Raw genomic sequence first — 18526 nt, 5'->3', positions numbered from 1 at the left:
TTTCAATGACGAGAAAAAGAAGAAATACGAAGATTTATTTCCTTAAAAATCTATTGCAGTACTATAATACATAAATGTAGAGGGTATTTAGTATCCATCATGGATTTTTTAAACTAAATTCACAACACTGAGTTAATGAGTCACAGCTTTAAGATGCTTTACACATACATTGGCACAGATTAAACGTGTCTATTTTTACACAGATTTAGAAGGGATTGTTTTCATTAGCAGTTTTTGCACATTTTATTTTTATGGCATTCAGTCTGTAATTGTACTGGGTAGGTTTGGACTTAAGCCCACCAAACCATCATGGCACTTGTATAAAGTGCATCAGAGTGAGTTTTCATGGCTCATTCTCCATCCCTGCTGAATACATTTCTAAAGGATTCAATGAGCCTTTAGCTTTCTGACCGTAAAAGTCTCTGCTGAATATCTCTTGGCTTTGAACTCAGATGCAGTCATATTAGACCATTTCGGTTCTTTGGAAAATAAAATTTAAGTCTTTTTCAAAAGTCATTTTTAATTTTTTTTTTTTTTTAAAAAGTCAGAAAAAATGTTGAACAAGGTTCACTGTGTGGATGTGGATCCTCTTCTGCCAGTGATATTTTCTAACTCATAGAACACGTTCACAGCTATATATTCCATTAAGGTTATTTAATACCAGCCATAAACAAAAGTTTTTTTTTTCTTTCTATTTTTCTCACACAACAGTATGTTGATTGAAACTGAAGGAAACACATAGCGGTAAACAACTCCGCAGGTGATCAAGTCTGTTTTCTCAGCGATGTGATATAAACACCTGCTGTCTTGTCATTCCTTGTTTGCATTCACAGATCAGCATGAGAGTGATTGTTGGAGCTGTTCAGCATGATTTGCAAAGAATTAAAGCAACCCATCTGTTGTTCAAGCAGATCCACTTTTGCTTCATTTTTGGATGTGCTGAATAGCATTAACTGGCATTCAGGTTTGCTTTACCAAGCTCCCATATGGGTGATTTAATTTAATAAGAAAAAGTGAGAAATGGTGACAACAACACACACAATCAATCTATTGAGTAAACACAAACCAACAAATTAATCCACATCACATTTAAGGCTGTGAAGAATTTAGCACTTACAGTTTTTCAACAGTGTAACAGTTGTTTGCACCAGCAACCAAGTAATGATTAAATAAATGTGTGACCAGTAATTTTTCAGGCTCTGCAGCGTGAGCCTGAAGGCAGAGCAGTAAACGGCATACAGATTTTGATCACTCAGAGCATAGCCTGAGCTTAATTTGATTAACTGAGCCTCATTATTAGAGCCAGTCTATTTCATCCTGAAATTACAAGGATTCAGTTAAATATCATCTTAAAATGATCATTATGTGGTGCACTGGTGGAGGTCTGAATGCACACCACTATGCACTGGGACACAGGAATAATCACTGATCTGATAGTTTCATCTGTGCTTTTGGTGCAAGTGGTTTATACAAGCTGGGGGATGTTTGCACTGTTGACTTCTCCACATTGTTGCGTTATTAATCAATACCTCGATTATGCAGATTTAATGATTTAATGCATCACTGCTGAATCACATTAGGTAAAAAGCCTTCTCACTGAGTTTTATCTAAAAATTGACCATGATCAAAAACACGCTGAATTATAATATTTTAATTACCCTCATGTCATCTTACTTTTACCAGTTGCTTTCTGGGGTATAACAGATACTATATATAATTTCTGTGTTAAACTGTGGTGTGAAATCGTAGGATGGTGAAAATGAGACTTTTTATTCATCTAATTTAGTTGATTTATCTTGCTCTTTTTGAAGCCATTGGACGATTAAGAACCCTGCAAATAAAATAAATACAAAAAATCAGGATTAAATTACAATTATGACCTCAGCTGAATTTAACTGACTATTGCAGTTTTGCCTATAAAATGTTATGCTGTTTTTCAGTTTTAATAATGATCTTAGCTGCATGTAAGCTTAACATACACTCTTCCTAAGTATATGAAGGCTTAAGTTAAGTTAAGAAATATTAAACTTTCTGGATGTTTCAGGACTTTTTCCCCAGCAGTGTTTGAGAAACAGCAAGGGCATGTCAGCTGGATCAATGTGACCCTATCCAGTATCTCAGGTGGGTGTAAACAGGCTTACAACTTTTATGTTTTGTTCTTCGTTTGTTTACAGAGGACAAGAGGGAACCATCTGCAGCTTCCAGATGATATTAAGAGGATACATCACAATAGTAAAAATGCAGCAACATATACCAGAAATACGACCGTACCAACAGCCTGGGTTACATCTGGACATTAAAGGTACATACCACTGTTTCACTGCTGTGGTTTGGTTGGAGGAATTTACACTTGAAAAACTGGAGGAATTGTTTTTTTTTTAATGTGCAATACCCTACCAACTTGTTAATGTGGAGTATTTAAAAAAAAAAAAAAAAAAAAAATCACATCAAAGACTATTATGCAAATTGAGGGGCTTTTGGGGTCACTCAGCATGGAAACAGACTCACACTTGCCTGCACCCTCGCTTTCACTGGTAAAGGACAAAACTAAACTCCCTAAAAAGCTTAGACTTGGCAGAAAAACTTAAGGCTCTCATTAACAATAGATATTACAAAAAATAAATGCAACTGTGCAAAATGAATTTCTCTTAAAATAATAGAAGACATATTCAATTCCTTGAATCAGTTCAATGAAGTCATGATTCAGGGATGAAAGTGCAGACTTCCGAATGAAAATAAAAGTTATCTTGGACAAAAAATAAGCAATTCTATATTATAAATCCACTTCACACTCCTTTTCAGCCTTTAACCCTGTATTTTATCTGCTGAATAACTAGCAGAAGTTGCATGTTAGTTTGCTAACATTGGCTGATAATTAGATTTCATACCATTAATTGAATAAGGTAGACGTCTATGGTGGCCCAGATGTTTCAATGCAATAGAAAAGTTGCAAAACATAACAAAAACAAACTGACAAACAAACAAACAAAAAACAATGTGACAAAATGGTTTTGTCCCAATTTAATTCGATTCCGATTTTTTCAATGCTGATTTGATTTAAATTGCGATTTTCACAATTCTTCGATATTGTTGATTATTGTAGACTAAAAACAAACAAAAACAAAACAAACAAAAAGAAGTGCAAAACTTTTTTTGCTCATCATTTTTTGTAACTTCAATTAGGAAAAAACAGCAGAATAGCCAGACCATCATTCTGCTGCCATAATGCCCAAGAAATAGACAGATAAAAAAAACAAAAACAATAAAAATGACAAAAATTGCATGATTTGTTTTGGTATTTATTTAATAAAAAGGCTATTTTAAAATTGTGAAACAAAATAACAAAAAACAAAAAACAACCCAATATTTGACTTCCCACTCCTAATAGATATCTATCTATCTATCTATCTATCTATCTATCTATCATATAAACACAGACACACACAGACACACGCACACACACACACACACACACACACACACACACACACACACACACACACACACACACACACACACACACACACACACACACACAGTGTTAGCAGTATGTAAAGCTAGCTTACTTGCTGTCAATCAAGCCCCAAGTCGCAGCTGTTCTCAATGCAGTCTGTGACGGTCTGTGATTCAGACTTTGGGACCAGGCTGTGGGTTTCTTCCGAGCAGCTCAGCCTGGTGCACGTGACTTCTTCAAAGACACAAAACTTTAAGGATAGCTTTTTGCACTCCTCTTCTTTGTGACATGCCATTTGTGGAAGACCCGGCTCAGCTCTCTAAAACTCGCCTCAAGTCAGATTTAGTTGCTCACAATGTGGAGCTGCCACCTGCAGCGAGCAAGAAGGAGGTTTATGTGGAGCTGCACCTGAAACACATCGACCACAAAAACACTGCGGATTTTTCCAGCGATGATGAGGATCCAGTGCAAGATGTGGAAGTGAGTCAACAGATCTAATGTTGGTGAACTTTGAGTACTTTTCTAAAAATAAGAGTCAACGAGGTCAGACAGACTGGTTTCTTCCTAGTAGGATACACTGCTTATTAATAATACTGAACATTTCAAGACTATTTGTGCATACGAAGAATAATGATCAGAATAATGGTTTTGTGTTAGTTCATCTGCACTTGTGGGGTTGGGATCTGGGTCACTGCCCCCCAAACAATCCTCCAGTTGTAGCACGCTTGAGGTCCACCAGTAAGCCACCAGCTGTATGGCTGGTATAGATTTACATGAGACGTTTCTGTCGTTACAGACGCGAGCAGCACACCTGTCACACTCAGTTATTTGGACCAGCAAGAGGAGCTCAACTAATAATTGAAGTGTGAAACATGTTCCTCCCATGTGGAGGAAAGACTGAACTATGTTTTCTAAAGGAGTGTACTAAAACTACTGCTGATTTAATTCATTTATATATGAGCTGAGTTGCTCTTGGTTGGCAGCTATGCATTGGGAGTTTTAAATTTGTCAATATTTCAATAATGGGGGGAAAAAAAACCACAACAACAACAAAAAACTACAACTTGGTGTTGAGAATTCATTATCGTTCATTATAATTTTGTTTTAAAGAACTTTGAAAAAGATTTCTGCTATGAAATAACAGTAATATTATCAACAGACAAATAAGCAGGTTTCTTATTTAGCTTATATGGACAATACAGTACAAAAGACTTGAGCAACCATTTGGTTCTTTGTATAGAGCTAAGAAAAAAAAAAGAGACTGGTGCAGCACTTTATTTAAACAAATGGACATGCAGCATATAACACACACACACACACACACACACACAGAAAGCTGTCTTTGTGACTGGCTGTCAATAACAACGTGCCCAAGGATACAATTTAATTTTGCTTCTTTGTTAAGTTGTCTGTTATGTAAAGCCACAACACTGGTTCATTTTTGAACAATAATAAGTGCTGCTTTTTTCCCCCAAATGTAAAGCCAGGGTGGCTTTCCAATATGTGTCACCGTAAGCTAACTTTGCATCTAGTACTGTAAGTTAATGCAAATGAAAACTTACATGGCAATACTGTTTTGTTTTAGATCACATGAGTTTGTTGAGTGCATCCTTATACTCATCACTACTGCAAGTGGATGTGATACTAACATCTACTATACCAGTATATTTATTAGGTGATTAACCATAAACTTATTTTCTTGAACTAGTATTGTTGTTCTGCAACCGGGGTATCCATGAAAACAGATTGGATATCTTGACACATCCTGCAGTTTTATTTTCCTTCCATACCACTTGGAAATTTGTGCAGCTTTTGTCATAAAATAATCAAAGTTCATTAAAATATTTTTTTTTATGCCTTTAAAGAAGAAACAAAAGGAATCACAAGATTCTGAGGTGCCTGACCCAAGACGTTTGACCGATGATGACCTTAAGGCTGCATTACTCCAGCATGGGGTTAAAGCTGGGCCAATAGTAGGTAAGACTGACATTTATTTTCTTTCATGAAACTTTTTTTTTCTTACATTAAAATATGATTTTTATCAGTTAGCAGTCAAGTGCTGTTGATTATAAAGCCAATGTTTTGACCTCTCAGTTTTAAGGTTTAGTTCTAAGAACAAAAATGTGATGACATGAATTTGTAAATGCCAGCCTCCACCAGGGCCTTGTATGAGAAGAAGCTCAGGAAACTGCTTCAGTGTGATGGACATGACGGATTAAATGGGGCAGAACACAAAGCTGTGCTGTACTCAGACAGTGAAGAAGAAGAAGAAGAAGAAGAGGAGGAGGAGGAGGAGGAGGAGGAGGAGGAGGGGGAGGGAGGTGTAGATGAAGAGGAGAAAGAAGCTGGTATGACCAGAATTGTTTTTTTTTTTTTTTAAATCAAAATATTTATGGTTGGTTTCAGATAACCGAGTTATTTATTTTGACTTGGCTCGCACAGACTCAGAACAGGAGCAGCAAGAGACGGCTGAAGAACCAGAGCAGATCCAGCAACAGAGCACTGAGGTGAGAAAAAAATTTGTTATTTTTTTTGTTTTTCTAGAATGACCTAAACCTCTGGTCAACCTTTCAGCCCCAAGCTTTTTACCAGGAAATCCTTCCTGTGCTGCCATCTAGTGGCCCTAGATCACAACAGCAACGTGGATTCAGTCCCTACAAATAAATGCACACATGTTGCCAGTTGTTTTACTTTTTACAGGTAGAGTTACGTTTTCAGAGGGGTGACGTTGCTTACCCACGATGCTTTTCACTGTCATCAAGGCTGGTAAATGCTGCAAGTTTTTATCTTTTGCTTAAAAAAAAAAAAGAAAAAAAAAAAAAGGTAAAATTGAAGTCTCAGGGGGACTCAAATGTTTTCATTTATTTTTTAGCGTGTTTGTTCTTCGAAAAGCAGGACACATACATCCAAGTGGAATTCAAGGAATGCATTAAAATCATCAGTGCAGACTCGATCTCGCAGCACACAGATTCCTGCAGGAATTAGCAGAGCATCTTCTATAGGTCAGCGCTCAGGATTAAGATCAGGGGTAGGCGGCTTTTATTCAAGTTCTCTTGTAGGGTTTAAATTCTCTGCATTCCTAGCTTAGGCTGTCTTCATCTTTCAAGTCCCTTTTTAAGCCATTATCATGAAAGTTAATGTTTCACAGGGACATGTTTTGGTATGGGTGTCTCACTGGTGTATAGACTCATTGTTATGTTTGTTCTTAATGTGTTCATATTAAACTTTGCAGCTCCCCAGTGGATCTCAATCAGTTGTGACCAACAGTTGCTCACCAGTTTCCCTTCAGGCCTTCAGCATCACACAAATGGTTGAGCAGGAAAGTTACACCCACCTTCCACATATTTAAAATGCATAATTTCTTTTTTGCTTTGCACATTCTGTAATGGAGCGGTGACTCACATTCTCGCTGTAAACAACAGATGGAAAGCTGGAGCTCACTCTCGTCTTGCACAGACGCAGAAGAGAGCAATATACTGAAACATTGGTCACGGTCCAACGGGGTCAGTAGTGCTCAGGTTGTTCAGTCACACTTCAACCAGCACAATAATGTGAGAAGGAATGCAGAGCTCAAAGAGCCATAATCTTTTTTGTAATTTTCTTAGCCGGACATGCAGATTGTGGATGAGAACAGAACTGTGGACAAGTCTCCGGACTGCACTTCTAAGGATTCCCCCCCAAGATGGGGAATGAAGGCATATTTATTCATATTCTTTCTTTTTGTTCTAATGTCACTCTATGGGGAGGTTGTGGTTGCGGCTGTGCATGCTTCACACATTCAGAACTCTCAAAATGCATCATCTGAAGGGGGGAAAACTGTCCTTAGTGTACAAACTGCATGCAGACCTGACAGAGGGGTAATGTCAGATGCTGTCTAGATATCAAAAATATAAATGATCAAATTTAGTATGATTTTGAAAAACAAACAAGCAAACATGTTCTTCCAAAGAATAGTCCTTTATTTTAAAAAAAAAAAAAAAAAAAATCTGAAATTTTGAGATGTATTTTTCATCTATGAACTGTTATCACACCAAACTTCCCAGGTTGTAAAAGCATTGGACAACAGTCTTCCTTATATGTGCTGTATATTATTAAGCAACACTTTTGATAAAGATGATTTAGTTACAGAATATGGAAGCAAATCTGTTGTGCAAACTAAGATACAGAAACATTTCAAAATTTAATAGTTTCAGGATTTACTTTTTTTTTTTCCTCTAAAAATTAAAATGCTTTTCTGCATATTTTTCTGTGACTCAAAAGTATGACTTTAATATTCAGAAACAGAGTATCATAAGGATGCATAATGTCAGGGCTTGCATTGCAAGCACTTTTCAGGATCTGTTTTGTATATAAAGGGTAATTAACAGAATAATGGTAGATATATATACCTGACTAGGTCTACTATAATAATTTAAAGAAAGTAAACATTGAAATTTTAGAGCTAACTGATTGCACATCATGCATGAATGCCTAAAATCATCCTGTATTAAATATGAATCATTGCTGTGGGAAGGAAATGTGCCAGTTTGAACATGCAGAACATTCAACATGCAGTGTATTTGGTGTGTTCCTCCAACTTTTAAAAGGGAAATAATTTTCTATTAACCACTATGCCTTGAAAGTATTGTGAAGATTTTTTAAAATTTAAATTTGATCACTTCTGTCAGACAAATCCATATAAAACTGCCCCCCACCAAGTCTATATCTGTCCCTACAAAAAAACAAACTATAGTTCAAAAGATTTTCACTGCTATCGTTACCATTAGCATTAAGATAGTAACTTTTACGTGAAGATTTTTACTTTGGGAAGCTAAATCCTGCCGCCGATGCTGATTTTTAAATAGCCTTTCTTACATCCCTTAGCTTCATTATTTAGGTCAGTGGTTTTCAAACCTCCTCCGTACATTGGTGTTCACGCCCTTTACCCCCATGCGATGATTGAGGGATTGTGTGATTTATCACATGGCTCATGCTGAAGCCATCCTCTAAATGTAAGGCTTTTTGTGAATAAAGATGTTTTTCACCACTGTGACAAGGCACCAAAACTGGCTTCTTTTGCTGGAGTAATATCAAATTAACATTTTTAATATTGCATAAGTGCTAACTTAGTTTATGCATTAATGTGCTAAATATTAAAGTGCTCATTTCACAGATTTTCTTTCTGCTTTAATGGTTTAATTTTTACAGCCCTGGTAAAAATCTGAAGTTTATTTGATAGTTGTAGGCTAATAAGTTTTTTCTTTTTACAATTATCTGGTGAACTCCAAGGAGGTCCAGACTCCCAGTTTGAGAACCAGTGATTTATGTAACTGAAAACCCCTCCACAGAGCACAGTGGGGCAGGATCTGGGATTTCTTCTCCACCAGTAACCCTTTTGTCTTTTTGCTGGGCTTCTGTCTCAGGAACTTGGCTGTTTGTCTTTTTTTCTCTGGTCATCTTTGACAGTTTTTTTTCCCCTGTGTTTTCCAGCTTCCTCCAGAACCTGTGAAAGGTATTTTAAAGGATTTTATCCCAGACACCAAAACCACTCCCACAGGGATCTAGTAAGTATCACACCAACACTGTCAGAACTGAAAACTCCTCGCAGCTTATGTTAAATTTGTGAAACTTGTGAAGAACGAGGTATTTGAAATCTTGTTTAATACAACAGAACTGTTTTTGAGTTATTGACTCATATTTACTCCTCTGTATTTCAGCGCCACGTCTCGGAGGCCCATCAAAGGCGCGGCACAGAGGCCCATCCAGTATGCGTACCCAGACACTCCTGTCAGCCCCATGACCCTAGAGAGACGAGAAGTGGAGCGCCATCTTGTTCCTATCCAGATACAGATTTTGGTCTTCATCGCGTTGGCGTTCATTCTTTACTTCATTTATGTGAATGTTGAAGACAGCAGCTCTGTTTTGGCCTTGTTGGACAGCTTTAACCAGTGGTCAGACAGTGAGGAAGGGGTTTTACCTCAGGTTATGACACAGGACACACAGTCAGTCTCTGGACAAGATTAATTTGATTTTATTTACAAATAATGTCTGTGTAGCGATTTGAGGAATGTTTATGTGGTCGTACAAGTCATGGCAACCCTATTCTGAGAAATTTCCAGGGAAAATGTTATCTGTATTTGTCTGCCTGCATGTACACTATCCTCAAAGTCCTGTATTACTTTTCTTTGTATATGAAGTTGATGTCAGTGTGTTATTGAAACGCATTTGCTGAAAGACAAAGATAATATTGGAGAGATTTCCTCAAAATGAAAAAAACCTTCTCAACCAAATGATGAAATACTTTTATGTGTTGAATTTGTATCACATTACTTGTACGTTTTTAATACTTAAAATGTTTCAATGTTTTGTTGCATATTATGTTAACTTGATTAATTGCAAATTAAATAAATTAAATGCTAAATCAAGTGGAAGTTATAAAGATTGTTTAAAATCATCCCTTCAAAGTATTTAGCATTTTTCCTGCAAGAAATGACGCATAACTTAAAAACATTAGCAGGAAAATGAAAGCTTTTTGCACATTTAGTATCCACTTTTCAATCCAGCAGGTGGCTCTTGTTCAACAGCCAAACCAGTGTGCACAGTGGGCCGACCAGTTCCGCTGCCACTGCACGCGCTTTACGATGACAGACTCCACGACCAAAGCTTTTAAGTTCATAAAGTTTTTCATCAGCACTTTATTTCTTACAGTCTTGGTTTTATTGACTGTAGCATCCATCAGGACTCTTTCACTGGACGTGAATGTGGGGCTGAAGCTCGCGCACTGGGAGAAAACCAACAACATTTCGCTTGTCATAGACCGACATCAGAGAGAGGAGCTGCTTGCAAATTTCAGAGGTAATCTCACTTTAAAAGCTAGGCTAACTGGATGGAAACTACATGCTGGCTAAATGAAATGGAGATCCCCTGTCACCAGTAACAAACATGTTTCCTCTCGTGCGTGTAGAAGCCATCAGGATTCCCACGGTTTCATTCTCCGAGACGGAGAGCAACACCACAGCCTTGCGTGCTTTTCACAAGCTCCTCCAGAAAGGTAAAACCTCAAGTTTCCACCCATAGAAATCTATATGTAGCGTGTGTTGTCTGTGCACAGTAAGGTGCGCGCCTTCCAAGCCATGATCACATTCAGACTGTCATTCACAGCTAACTGGAAAGTGTTTCCTAACGAGATGCTAACCTTGTTTACATCCAGTTAGCTGCAAACCAGGCTAACATTAGCTGTCTGTTAAAGCTGCAACCTTTTGTCAAAGAGCAGGGTTCAGTCTGTCATGTGACTTGATTCTCATTTAAATGACAATCCCTTAAATATCCCGGAGTTTTGGTAAACTAAACAACGGAGCCGCAGCAGTTTTATTCCATTTAATTAGCATGTTATAAATGTGTTATTGGCGACTACATTTATGTTTCCATTTGTAGTATGGAAAAAAAGTCACAAAATTTTAATTTTGCAATGTGCTGTACACAGGGCCGGATTAAAAATGCACAGGCCCTTGGGTCCAGAGTGCTCCAGGGGCCCCCTTCCCTACCGCAACCGTGTGAAAATTGTGAACGATACTGTAGGAGCCATAAATGTAGTTTATGTGGGGAATTATCACTGGATGGTTGGTGTTATATTGTTGTCATGGTGATATAAATTGGGGTCACGTGGATGTGGATCAGTATAGCGCTGAGGAGTTAAAAGGGCACTGTCAGCCAGTCACTCGGGTTTTTGCTGGAGAAGAGGGCTGGGAAGCTGTAATTTTTGTTGACCGCTCTAAGTAGATGCACATTTGACGTCTCACACTGTCATATTATACTGGTGAAATTACATCAAATCCGATCATCAGGCAGTTCATGTAACAGCTTCCAATAAACAAATCCACAAAATCTGTGACCTATGTGCGTCATTTGGGAACCACCAACAGCACGTCAAATAAATAGACCGGACCCAGTCGTCGCCTCAGTAGCTACTGTGGAAGTCATTACAGATACACTGAAACAATCTTTTAAACATCTTTCAGCCGGTGGTATCAATAGCAATACACTAGACACTGTTGTGTAACTATGTGGCTTTTATGTACATTTTGTTTCATACTGCTGGTGTATGCCCTACATGGCCCCCAAGTGTGCATGGGCCCCTGGGCCTGCGCCCATTATGTCCATTGGATAATCTGGCCTGGGCTGTACACCATGCAAATGAAATTGAGCAAGCTACATGATGCAGACGCTGACTTTTGGGTTTAATTAAGGGATTTAAGTAAAATATTTGAACCATTCAGCAGTTTCAGCTGTTCTAACCCAGTCTGTGCTCTTAGAGGCTCAAAAGTAGTTCTACAATTCACTGATAAGCTATTTCATTGAATGATCGGGGCCCTTTTCTTAGCGATTTCATGATGTAATAGGTGCATCCTATGATTTGGTGTCATTAAATCATAATTTCTTGGCAAAATCCTAAGTCCTGGAGGACTGCAGAAGACAGCTTTGGCCCAAAAGCTGTGGGGATCACAAAGTGCTTTTTTAGATGAAGGAAATGCCCTTCACACCACCTTGCAAATTCAAGAGCATTGTAGAGGAAGAAGCATTATTGTCGGTGTGCAGTGGTGTTCATCAGTCTTATTTAGAGCAATAATATATAAGCATCTGACCTGCTGGGTGTCACACTGATGTTCTTAATGGGCATTTCCAGAATCATCATCGTGGCCCCTTGTAGGGTGCCATGGTGCATAAAATGCACTTCACGAGAATGTTTTGTTTTGTTTTTCCAGCCTGGAGCATCACGTGACAGATGCATTTTACTTAACAGCACTGTACCACGTGGCAGCTACTGAATATTAATACATTGGCATTTATTTATTTATTTATTCACTAATGTACACCATGACTGATTCAGTAAAAAAACGAAAGGATGAGGGTATTATCCTGTAAAGCAAGGAGGAAAATTGAAAGAATTTGATAAGAATAATAAGATAATAAGAAGAATGTTAACGTCACCCTTTTATTGGCCGGAGAGACAACTAGTTACTTTCTAGGTAAGTAATCATTTAAATTATAACAAAATGAAACAGAATGCATCAAACAATATTTGTGGTTGTTGTTCAATATGAACTAAAGTATGTTGATGGCTGAGGGTTTTAAACTGAGCTTTTATATAGGAATAACTCCGGTCCAGTTCTGGTCCTCAAGGGCCACAGTCCTCAAGGTTTTCCATGTATCCCTGCTCCAACAGACCTGAATTAAACGAATCACTCATTGTGCAGAACTTCATTTGCTGTTGGATCCATTTAATGGAAGCCAGATGTGTTGGAACAGGGATAGATCGAAAACCTGCAGGACAGAAGCCCTCGAGTACCGACTTTGGACACTCCCGCTTTAAAGTAATTACTCCACAAGAAGAAATGACATATCCCCACATTAAAGATGTCCTCATCTCTCTTTGTCAGCTTTCCCCACAGTTTTCTCCTCAAGCTTGGTTCGACATGAGGTGGTGGCTAATTACAGCCACCTGTTTTGGGTGCAAGGATCACAGCCTGACTTGGTGCCATACCTGCTGCTGGCCCACATTGATGTAGTACCTGCCACTGAGTCCGATGGGTGGGAGGCCCCACCATTTTCTGCCAAAGAGATGGATGGATTCATCTATGGCAGAGGGACTATAGATGACAAGAGCCCTGTAATGGTAGGAGAATATGCTTGCTGTCAGATGGAGTTGAATTATGTTCTCATAAATACATGCAGGCTAAACTGGAGCTTGTTTTATTCTAGGGAATACTTCAAGCGCTGGAGTACTTACTGATTAAAGGCTACGCTCCACGCAGGGGTTTTTACATCGGTCTGGGTCATGATGAGGAAGTACGTCAAGCAAATATGAAATTGAGAATTTAAAAATGTCAGGTTTGAATGTGTTAGCTTTTCAATGCTTTGTTTTAAAGATCAGGGGCTACAAAGGGGCCATGAACATTGTGCGCTTGCTGAAGCAGCGTGGTGCGAAGCTTTCGTTTGTCCTGGACGAGGGTCTGGCTGTGCTCGATGGAGTCATCAGTGGTCTGGAAGGACCTGCTGCTCTGTGAGGAACTGCCATTCTCTGGTCTAACAGCTCAGCATGATACTAATTCTGCAGATTTTGGTTAAAAAAAAAAAAAAACACTGACAGAAGCATTAACATAAGATGAAGCTGAACGTCTCTGAAACTGTGCGAGAAACCACAGGTGAGTGTTGCACAGTCTTAAATTTACTTGTATGTGTATTGCTTTGCAGAATTGGGGTAAGTGAAAAAGGCTCAGCCAACATGAAGCTTAGTGTGAGTATGACCCCTGGTCACTCCTCGATGCCCCCCCGGGAGTCCAGCATTGGGATCTTGGCTGCAGCAGTTAAAAGGTGAGAGGTGCATTACTTCAATACTTCTGTTTAATAACTGTTATGTTGGGACATAATTGACGTCTTTATACATTTTCATAAAAAGACTGACTGTTTCCTCAGACTGGAGGAGAACCCCATGCCGAGGTTGTTTGGTTATGGGCCAGAACGTGAAACCTTTGAGCATCTGGCACACAAGGTAGGGGGGAAGCAAGTACAGGCTCACTAAGTTGTGTTGTAAATCTCTGTTCTTATAGTTGCTTTTTCTTTTTCCTCAGTTTAGCCTCCCGCTGAAGTTTGTAATGTCAAATTTATGGCTGTTCTCTCCACTTCTTAGCAGGTAATCTTCAGATTCACTCAGCATGTTCCCCTCTAATTGTCTCCACTGTCAGGCTCCAGACTCCATTGGTCGCTTTGGTGGACCAAACTTCTTAATTTGGGTGCAAAAAGCTGAGGTTTTTTTTTAAAAGACTTGTTTTTTTTAGTCATTATGATCATAAATTACAAACAACGATTGAACTTAGTAAAAGACAGATTCTCCCTTTGAGATTTGTTTTTGTGTTTGTTTCAGATATTACAGCAGTGAAACTGCATGAAGTCTTTTAGCGTGTTCATTTGAAATATGAAATTGGTGGAGATAAACAGACTATATCCACACTGCAGCAAAATCCAACGTCAAATCCTTTAATTACAACAGTTTTTTTTTTCCACATCGCTGAAATCACAAGTCACCTTACAGTCATAACAGCTGTCAGCAGGAATCACAAACGTGTGGATTTGGCTTTTATTTGTCTTAAGATGATGTTGCTGCCGTTTTTAGCCATGCTGGATGGGTAATGTGCACCAGTTATATCAAACCAACACACAAAACCTAATCAGACTTTATTTATAAAGCACTTTTCGTGCAACCAGCAACACAGTGTGCCTTGCGTAATAAAAACAGTGTGCGCCTATTAAATTATAGTTAAGCCTTCTCACAACATACTTTATAACAGCTATTTAAAAACACACAACACAATAATGTCCTTCACACAGGCTCACACATGCACGCACAAACATTTAACACTCATTTACACCCCCCTTCTTGTGGATTAGTGCCAGTTAAAGGAAAAGAATCACCCATTATCTTCCTTTTTATCTCCCTGAATGTCTGTCTGTGCAGTTCTGCACCTAAATCTGTTAAATGTGAGGCGCACCGGTGTGACCAAGTAAAACGATTGGTCGCACTTGACGTGTCTTTGATTGCTCCTGCAGCACTTTAGAGCCCTGGCTACAGTAAACCAGTCGCTATGTTTATGTCGCAGGGTGCTTGAAAGGAAAGCAGACACTAATGCTTTCGTGAGGACAACCACAGCAGTCACTATGTTTAATGCAGGTGTTAAGGTACGTTTATGACTTGGGAGCAGCACGTAATTAACACAAGTTGTTTGTTTTTCTATGAGAACGTATTTTCTGCTCTCTTCAAGGTGAATGTCATTCCTTCTCTCGCCGAAGCTTATGTAAATCTACGAATCCACTCAGCACATTCATTAAAAGAGGTAAAGTCAGAAATTTGATTTTTTTTTTTCTAGATGAACTGAAATGAACACTAAGTTTTATAAAGTGATGTCTCATCCAGGTTCTGGAGCTGATTGAGGCAACAGTTGCAGACCAGCGAGTTAAAATAGAGCTTATTGATGGATTTGACCCTCTGCCTGTCAGCTCTTCCGATGAGAGGTCATTTGGCTTTCAGATAATTAAGAAAACTGTGCTGGACATGTTTCCAACAGTTACAGTCGCCCCAGGTAAAATCCAGATGGATTCAGTGCTATAAGTGACATTTATGTCGGTCAAAATGTTTTCTCAGACAAGTTTCAACGTGCAGGTATCTGTATCGGGAACACGGACAGTCGACACTTCAAGGACCTGACCAATGACATTTATCGCTTTGCTCCTGTCTGGTTTAAACCAGGTGATGCTCAGAGGTAAGAGCTAATGACTGGAGGGAAAATAGCTTTGGTAAAAACCTACTGGAGTGAGCAGACAGTGTTAGAACTTCCCATGGCTAGAAGGCAGCTTGTTGAACAAATGGAAGCTTGTTACAGCTAGTCATATGTTAATGTCAGAAACTGGTGGTGTGAAAATGGGACCTCTGTGTGGCTTTAAGACGTGCAGTTCTTATTAGACAGATGCAGGAAAAAGTCGTTTTTGTGTTTGTGTGTTTTTTACATCTCTACTAATGCTCTTATCCAGCAAGAACAGCAGGAGGGAATCAAGTGGAGGAAAAATATTTTATTTGCTCTTTTTTTCCCCTTTTTAGATTCCATGGCATCAATGAAAGGATTTCCAAAAAGAACTACGAGGAACTTGTTGTATTTTACTTTAATCTGATTCAGAACTGTGACATTCAGAAGCTCCCTGAGCCTCACAGCTCCATCCATGACCTCCTGTAAATGTTTGCATTGGCTTTGATCTGGTGGTCTATGAATGGAACTGAAGTGACTCAACTTGAGTTATTTCTAATGGATTTAAAAACCTGTTTGTTGGATTAGTTTAAAAACTCACTGATAAGACCGTGGATGGAAATTTTCCTGGATCATTACATTTAAAAAGCAGTACATTCGACTGCCATTTGGAGCTGAAATGTTCTGTTTCTCACTGGTTTTTCATGGAAATTAGCAATTAATTTTGATAATCAGATGCTTTAATTATGGGGAATGTTTGCAGAGAGTTTAAAGTGTTGAGATGAAGCGTTTGTGGTACGCTACAGTGTCATGATTTGACTCCATTTTACAGGAGAATTTGATAATGAGAAACAATTTTCTGTTTCTACTGCAGTTACCTTGAAGTGATTGTTTTATGCACATTTGCAATAATGCAAAAATATGCTGCTGTTTGTGGAGATGATTAAAAATGAACTTTTCTTAGAGCTGAATAAAGTATGTATTTTAAAATTAACAATTCAACACTGAAACATTAACACAAATCCAGGTTTTTACATGGGAATTAAGTTTGTATTGTTAAACAAATGTGTGTAATTTTTTTTTTGCCTGCAATGAGTTTTTCAATGTGTGTAATTTATAAAATGTGTCTATTAAAAGATAAAAATTGAAAAAGTTTCTTTTCTGATTTGTACTGTATAAAGTATGAATAATATTTCATAATATGTACACAAAGTAGAGGTTCAGCATATAATTTATTTTGTTTGTACATCTATTCACATATATCTTCTGTCATAACTCTTAGGGAAGAGGAAATCTAACATAGTAACTGCTGTTTATTTAGGGACCAAAAACAATGCATGTTACTTAAAACTTTACCTTCACCAGGATGGTGTGGGTACACGTATCTTACCATCACCAAGTCTGAATATGGAGTGAGGGTTTAATGAAATGTTAGCGCTTAGAGTGCTGTCTGCAATCAAGCACAATATAGATCTAATCATTATTTGTTATATGTGTGTTATTAGAACTGGCCTAGCAACAGTTGTGCTCAAATATAATATTGCAAAATCAATTTATGAAGCACAGATTTTTTTTTGTTGCTTAGAATTAAGGACAGAAAACATCTGCATTATTCATGTATGCCAGAGTGTCTAATGAAAGTGCTATGATACTGCAGAAGGTCATCTGTTGGGACCTTAATCTGCCTAATTAAAGAATTACCACCAGCGTATTAAGTAGGACCAAATCTAGGTTAAAAAAAAAAAAAAAAAAAAAAAAAAGGCAAAACAATGAAAGAGTAATGAAAACATTTTTCTGTGTTGCAAATACTTTCATTCTCAATGTTTCGGCAATATTTCATCAAAAAGACTGATTTCAAATGATCAATGATGATCAATGATCAAATAATTTCCAGCAAAATATCTGCTTCTTGTGACCACAGCTTGTGCTTCTTGTTTGTACATATTTTATAGCTGCCATCATAATAAGTTCACAAGCAGATAAAGCTGAAAATGGGAATGAAATGGTGAACTCTACTTGTAATCAAAATCATCTCAACAACCGTACCACACATATAGAAATCCATGACAAATCACAGATACTAGTCTTTACGGTAATGTCTCCAAGCACATGATGTTTCACTGCAAAAACCGATGCCAGAGTTTGGACAAAAGCTGCATTTCTTTTCTAAAAAGAAACTTCAGCTCTGCTTTCATTATAAACAGCCTCAGGGAAATATATTGTCTAGAAACATAGATAAGATGATGAAAGTGGGATGAACAGTTCCACTGGTACTGTATGTTGGCAATGACACATCCAAAACTGGAGTTAAAACACATGTACAGTACATCTAGAAATGATGATCAATAAAACTGTCTCATGATACCAACATGTTCTTAATCTTCAGAAGCTGATTAATAGAAACCATATCAATCTTTTCATGAATGCATGACATTAACATATTAAGGAGTATTAATTCTGCAGAAGGTGAGCGACTCAATAAGTTGAACAGAAAAAAAGATTTGAGAGTAAAATCTCATCTTTATTTTTTTGTAATGCTCATTTAGGACACAAGAAGGCAAAATATATACCATCATTCCAAGTTTTCACTATGTCAAAAAAACACCAGTTTATAAGCAAATGTTATGTCGTTTGCTTGCAGGGATAATATTAATCAATGTCTAGCTAAATTTATTCCACAAGTCAATAACAAACACGTCTTTTATGATAAGAGCCTCAAGGTGGTTTGGTGCTTTTAGCTGCATAAACACTGGATATGGTCAAATTCAAATTCAAATTTAACGTCAGCACTGATTTGAAC

The 18526-nt window shown here is 37.9% G+C and overlaps 2 protein-coding genes across 3 annotated transcripts; both read left to right on the top strand.

Annotated features, from left to right (window-relative positions):
- The first annotated feature begins 3586 nt into the window (after positions 1 to 3586).
- lemd1 (LEM domain containing 1) lies at positions 3587 to 9847 on the top strand. Of its 2 annotated transcripts, XM_079239345.1 has the most exons (7): positions 3587 to 3934; positions 5320 to 5431; positions 5605 to 5709; positions 5776 to 5802; positions 5897 to 5961; positions 8924 to 8997; positions 9151 to 9847. In XM_079239345.1, exons 1-7 carry the CDS (start codon positions 3743 to 3745, stop codon positions 9455 to 9457), a joined length of 882 nt encoding a protein of 293 aa, XP_079095471.1. In that variant the 5' UTR covers positions 3587 to 3742; the 3' UTR covers positions 9458 to 9847. The 2 variants fall into 2 exon arrangements, with proteins under 2 accessions (XP_079095471.1, XP_079095470.1); XM_079239344.1 differs by having other exon boundaries at positions 5605 to 5802.
- A 227-nt stretch (positions 9848 to 10074) lies between these two features.
- LOC306755090 (N-fatty-acyl-amino acid synthase/hydrolase PM20D1.2-like) lies at positions 10075 to 16723 on the top strand (the record flags this gene model as incomplete). Its single annotated transcript, XM_079239341.1, has 13 exons — positions 10075 to 10288; positions 10398 to 10484; positions 12871 to 13106; positions 13193 to 13279; positions 13360 to 13493; positions 13685 to 13804; positions 13907 to 13982; positions 14062 to 14123; positions 15088 to 15166; positions 15250 to 15321; positions 15402 to 15567; positions 15648 to 15747; positions 16083 to 16723. The coding sequence occupies 13 exons, from the start codon at positions 10075 to 10077 to the stop codon at positions 16213 to 16215; spliced, it is 1566 nt and encodes a 521-aa protein (XP_079095467.1). The 3' UTR covers positions 16216 to 16723.
- Positions 16724 to 18526: the final 1803 nt, after the last annotated feature.

This window comes from Telmatherina bonti (genome assembly GCF_933228915.1).
Source record: "Telmatherina bonti genome assembly, chromosome: 4".
NCBI classification, from domain to species: domain Eukaryota; kingdom Metazoa; phylum Chordata; class Actinopteri; order Atheriniformes; family Telmatherinidae; genus Telmatherina; species Telmatherina bonti.
This window is presented reverse-complemented; position numbering and strand designations above follow the sequence as displayed.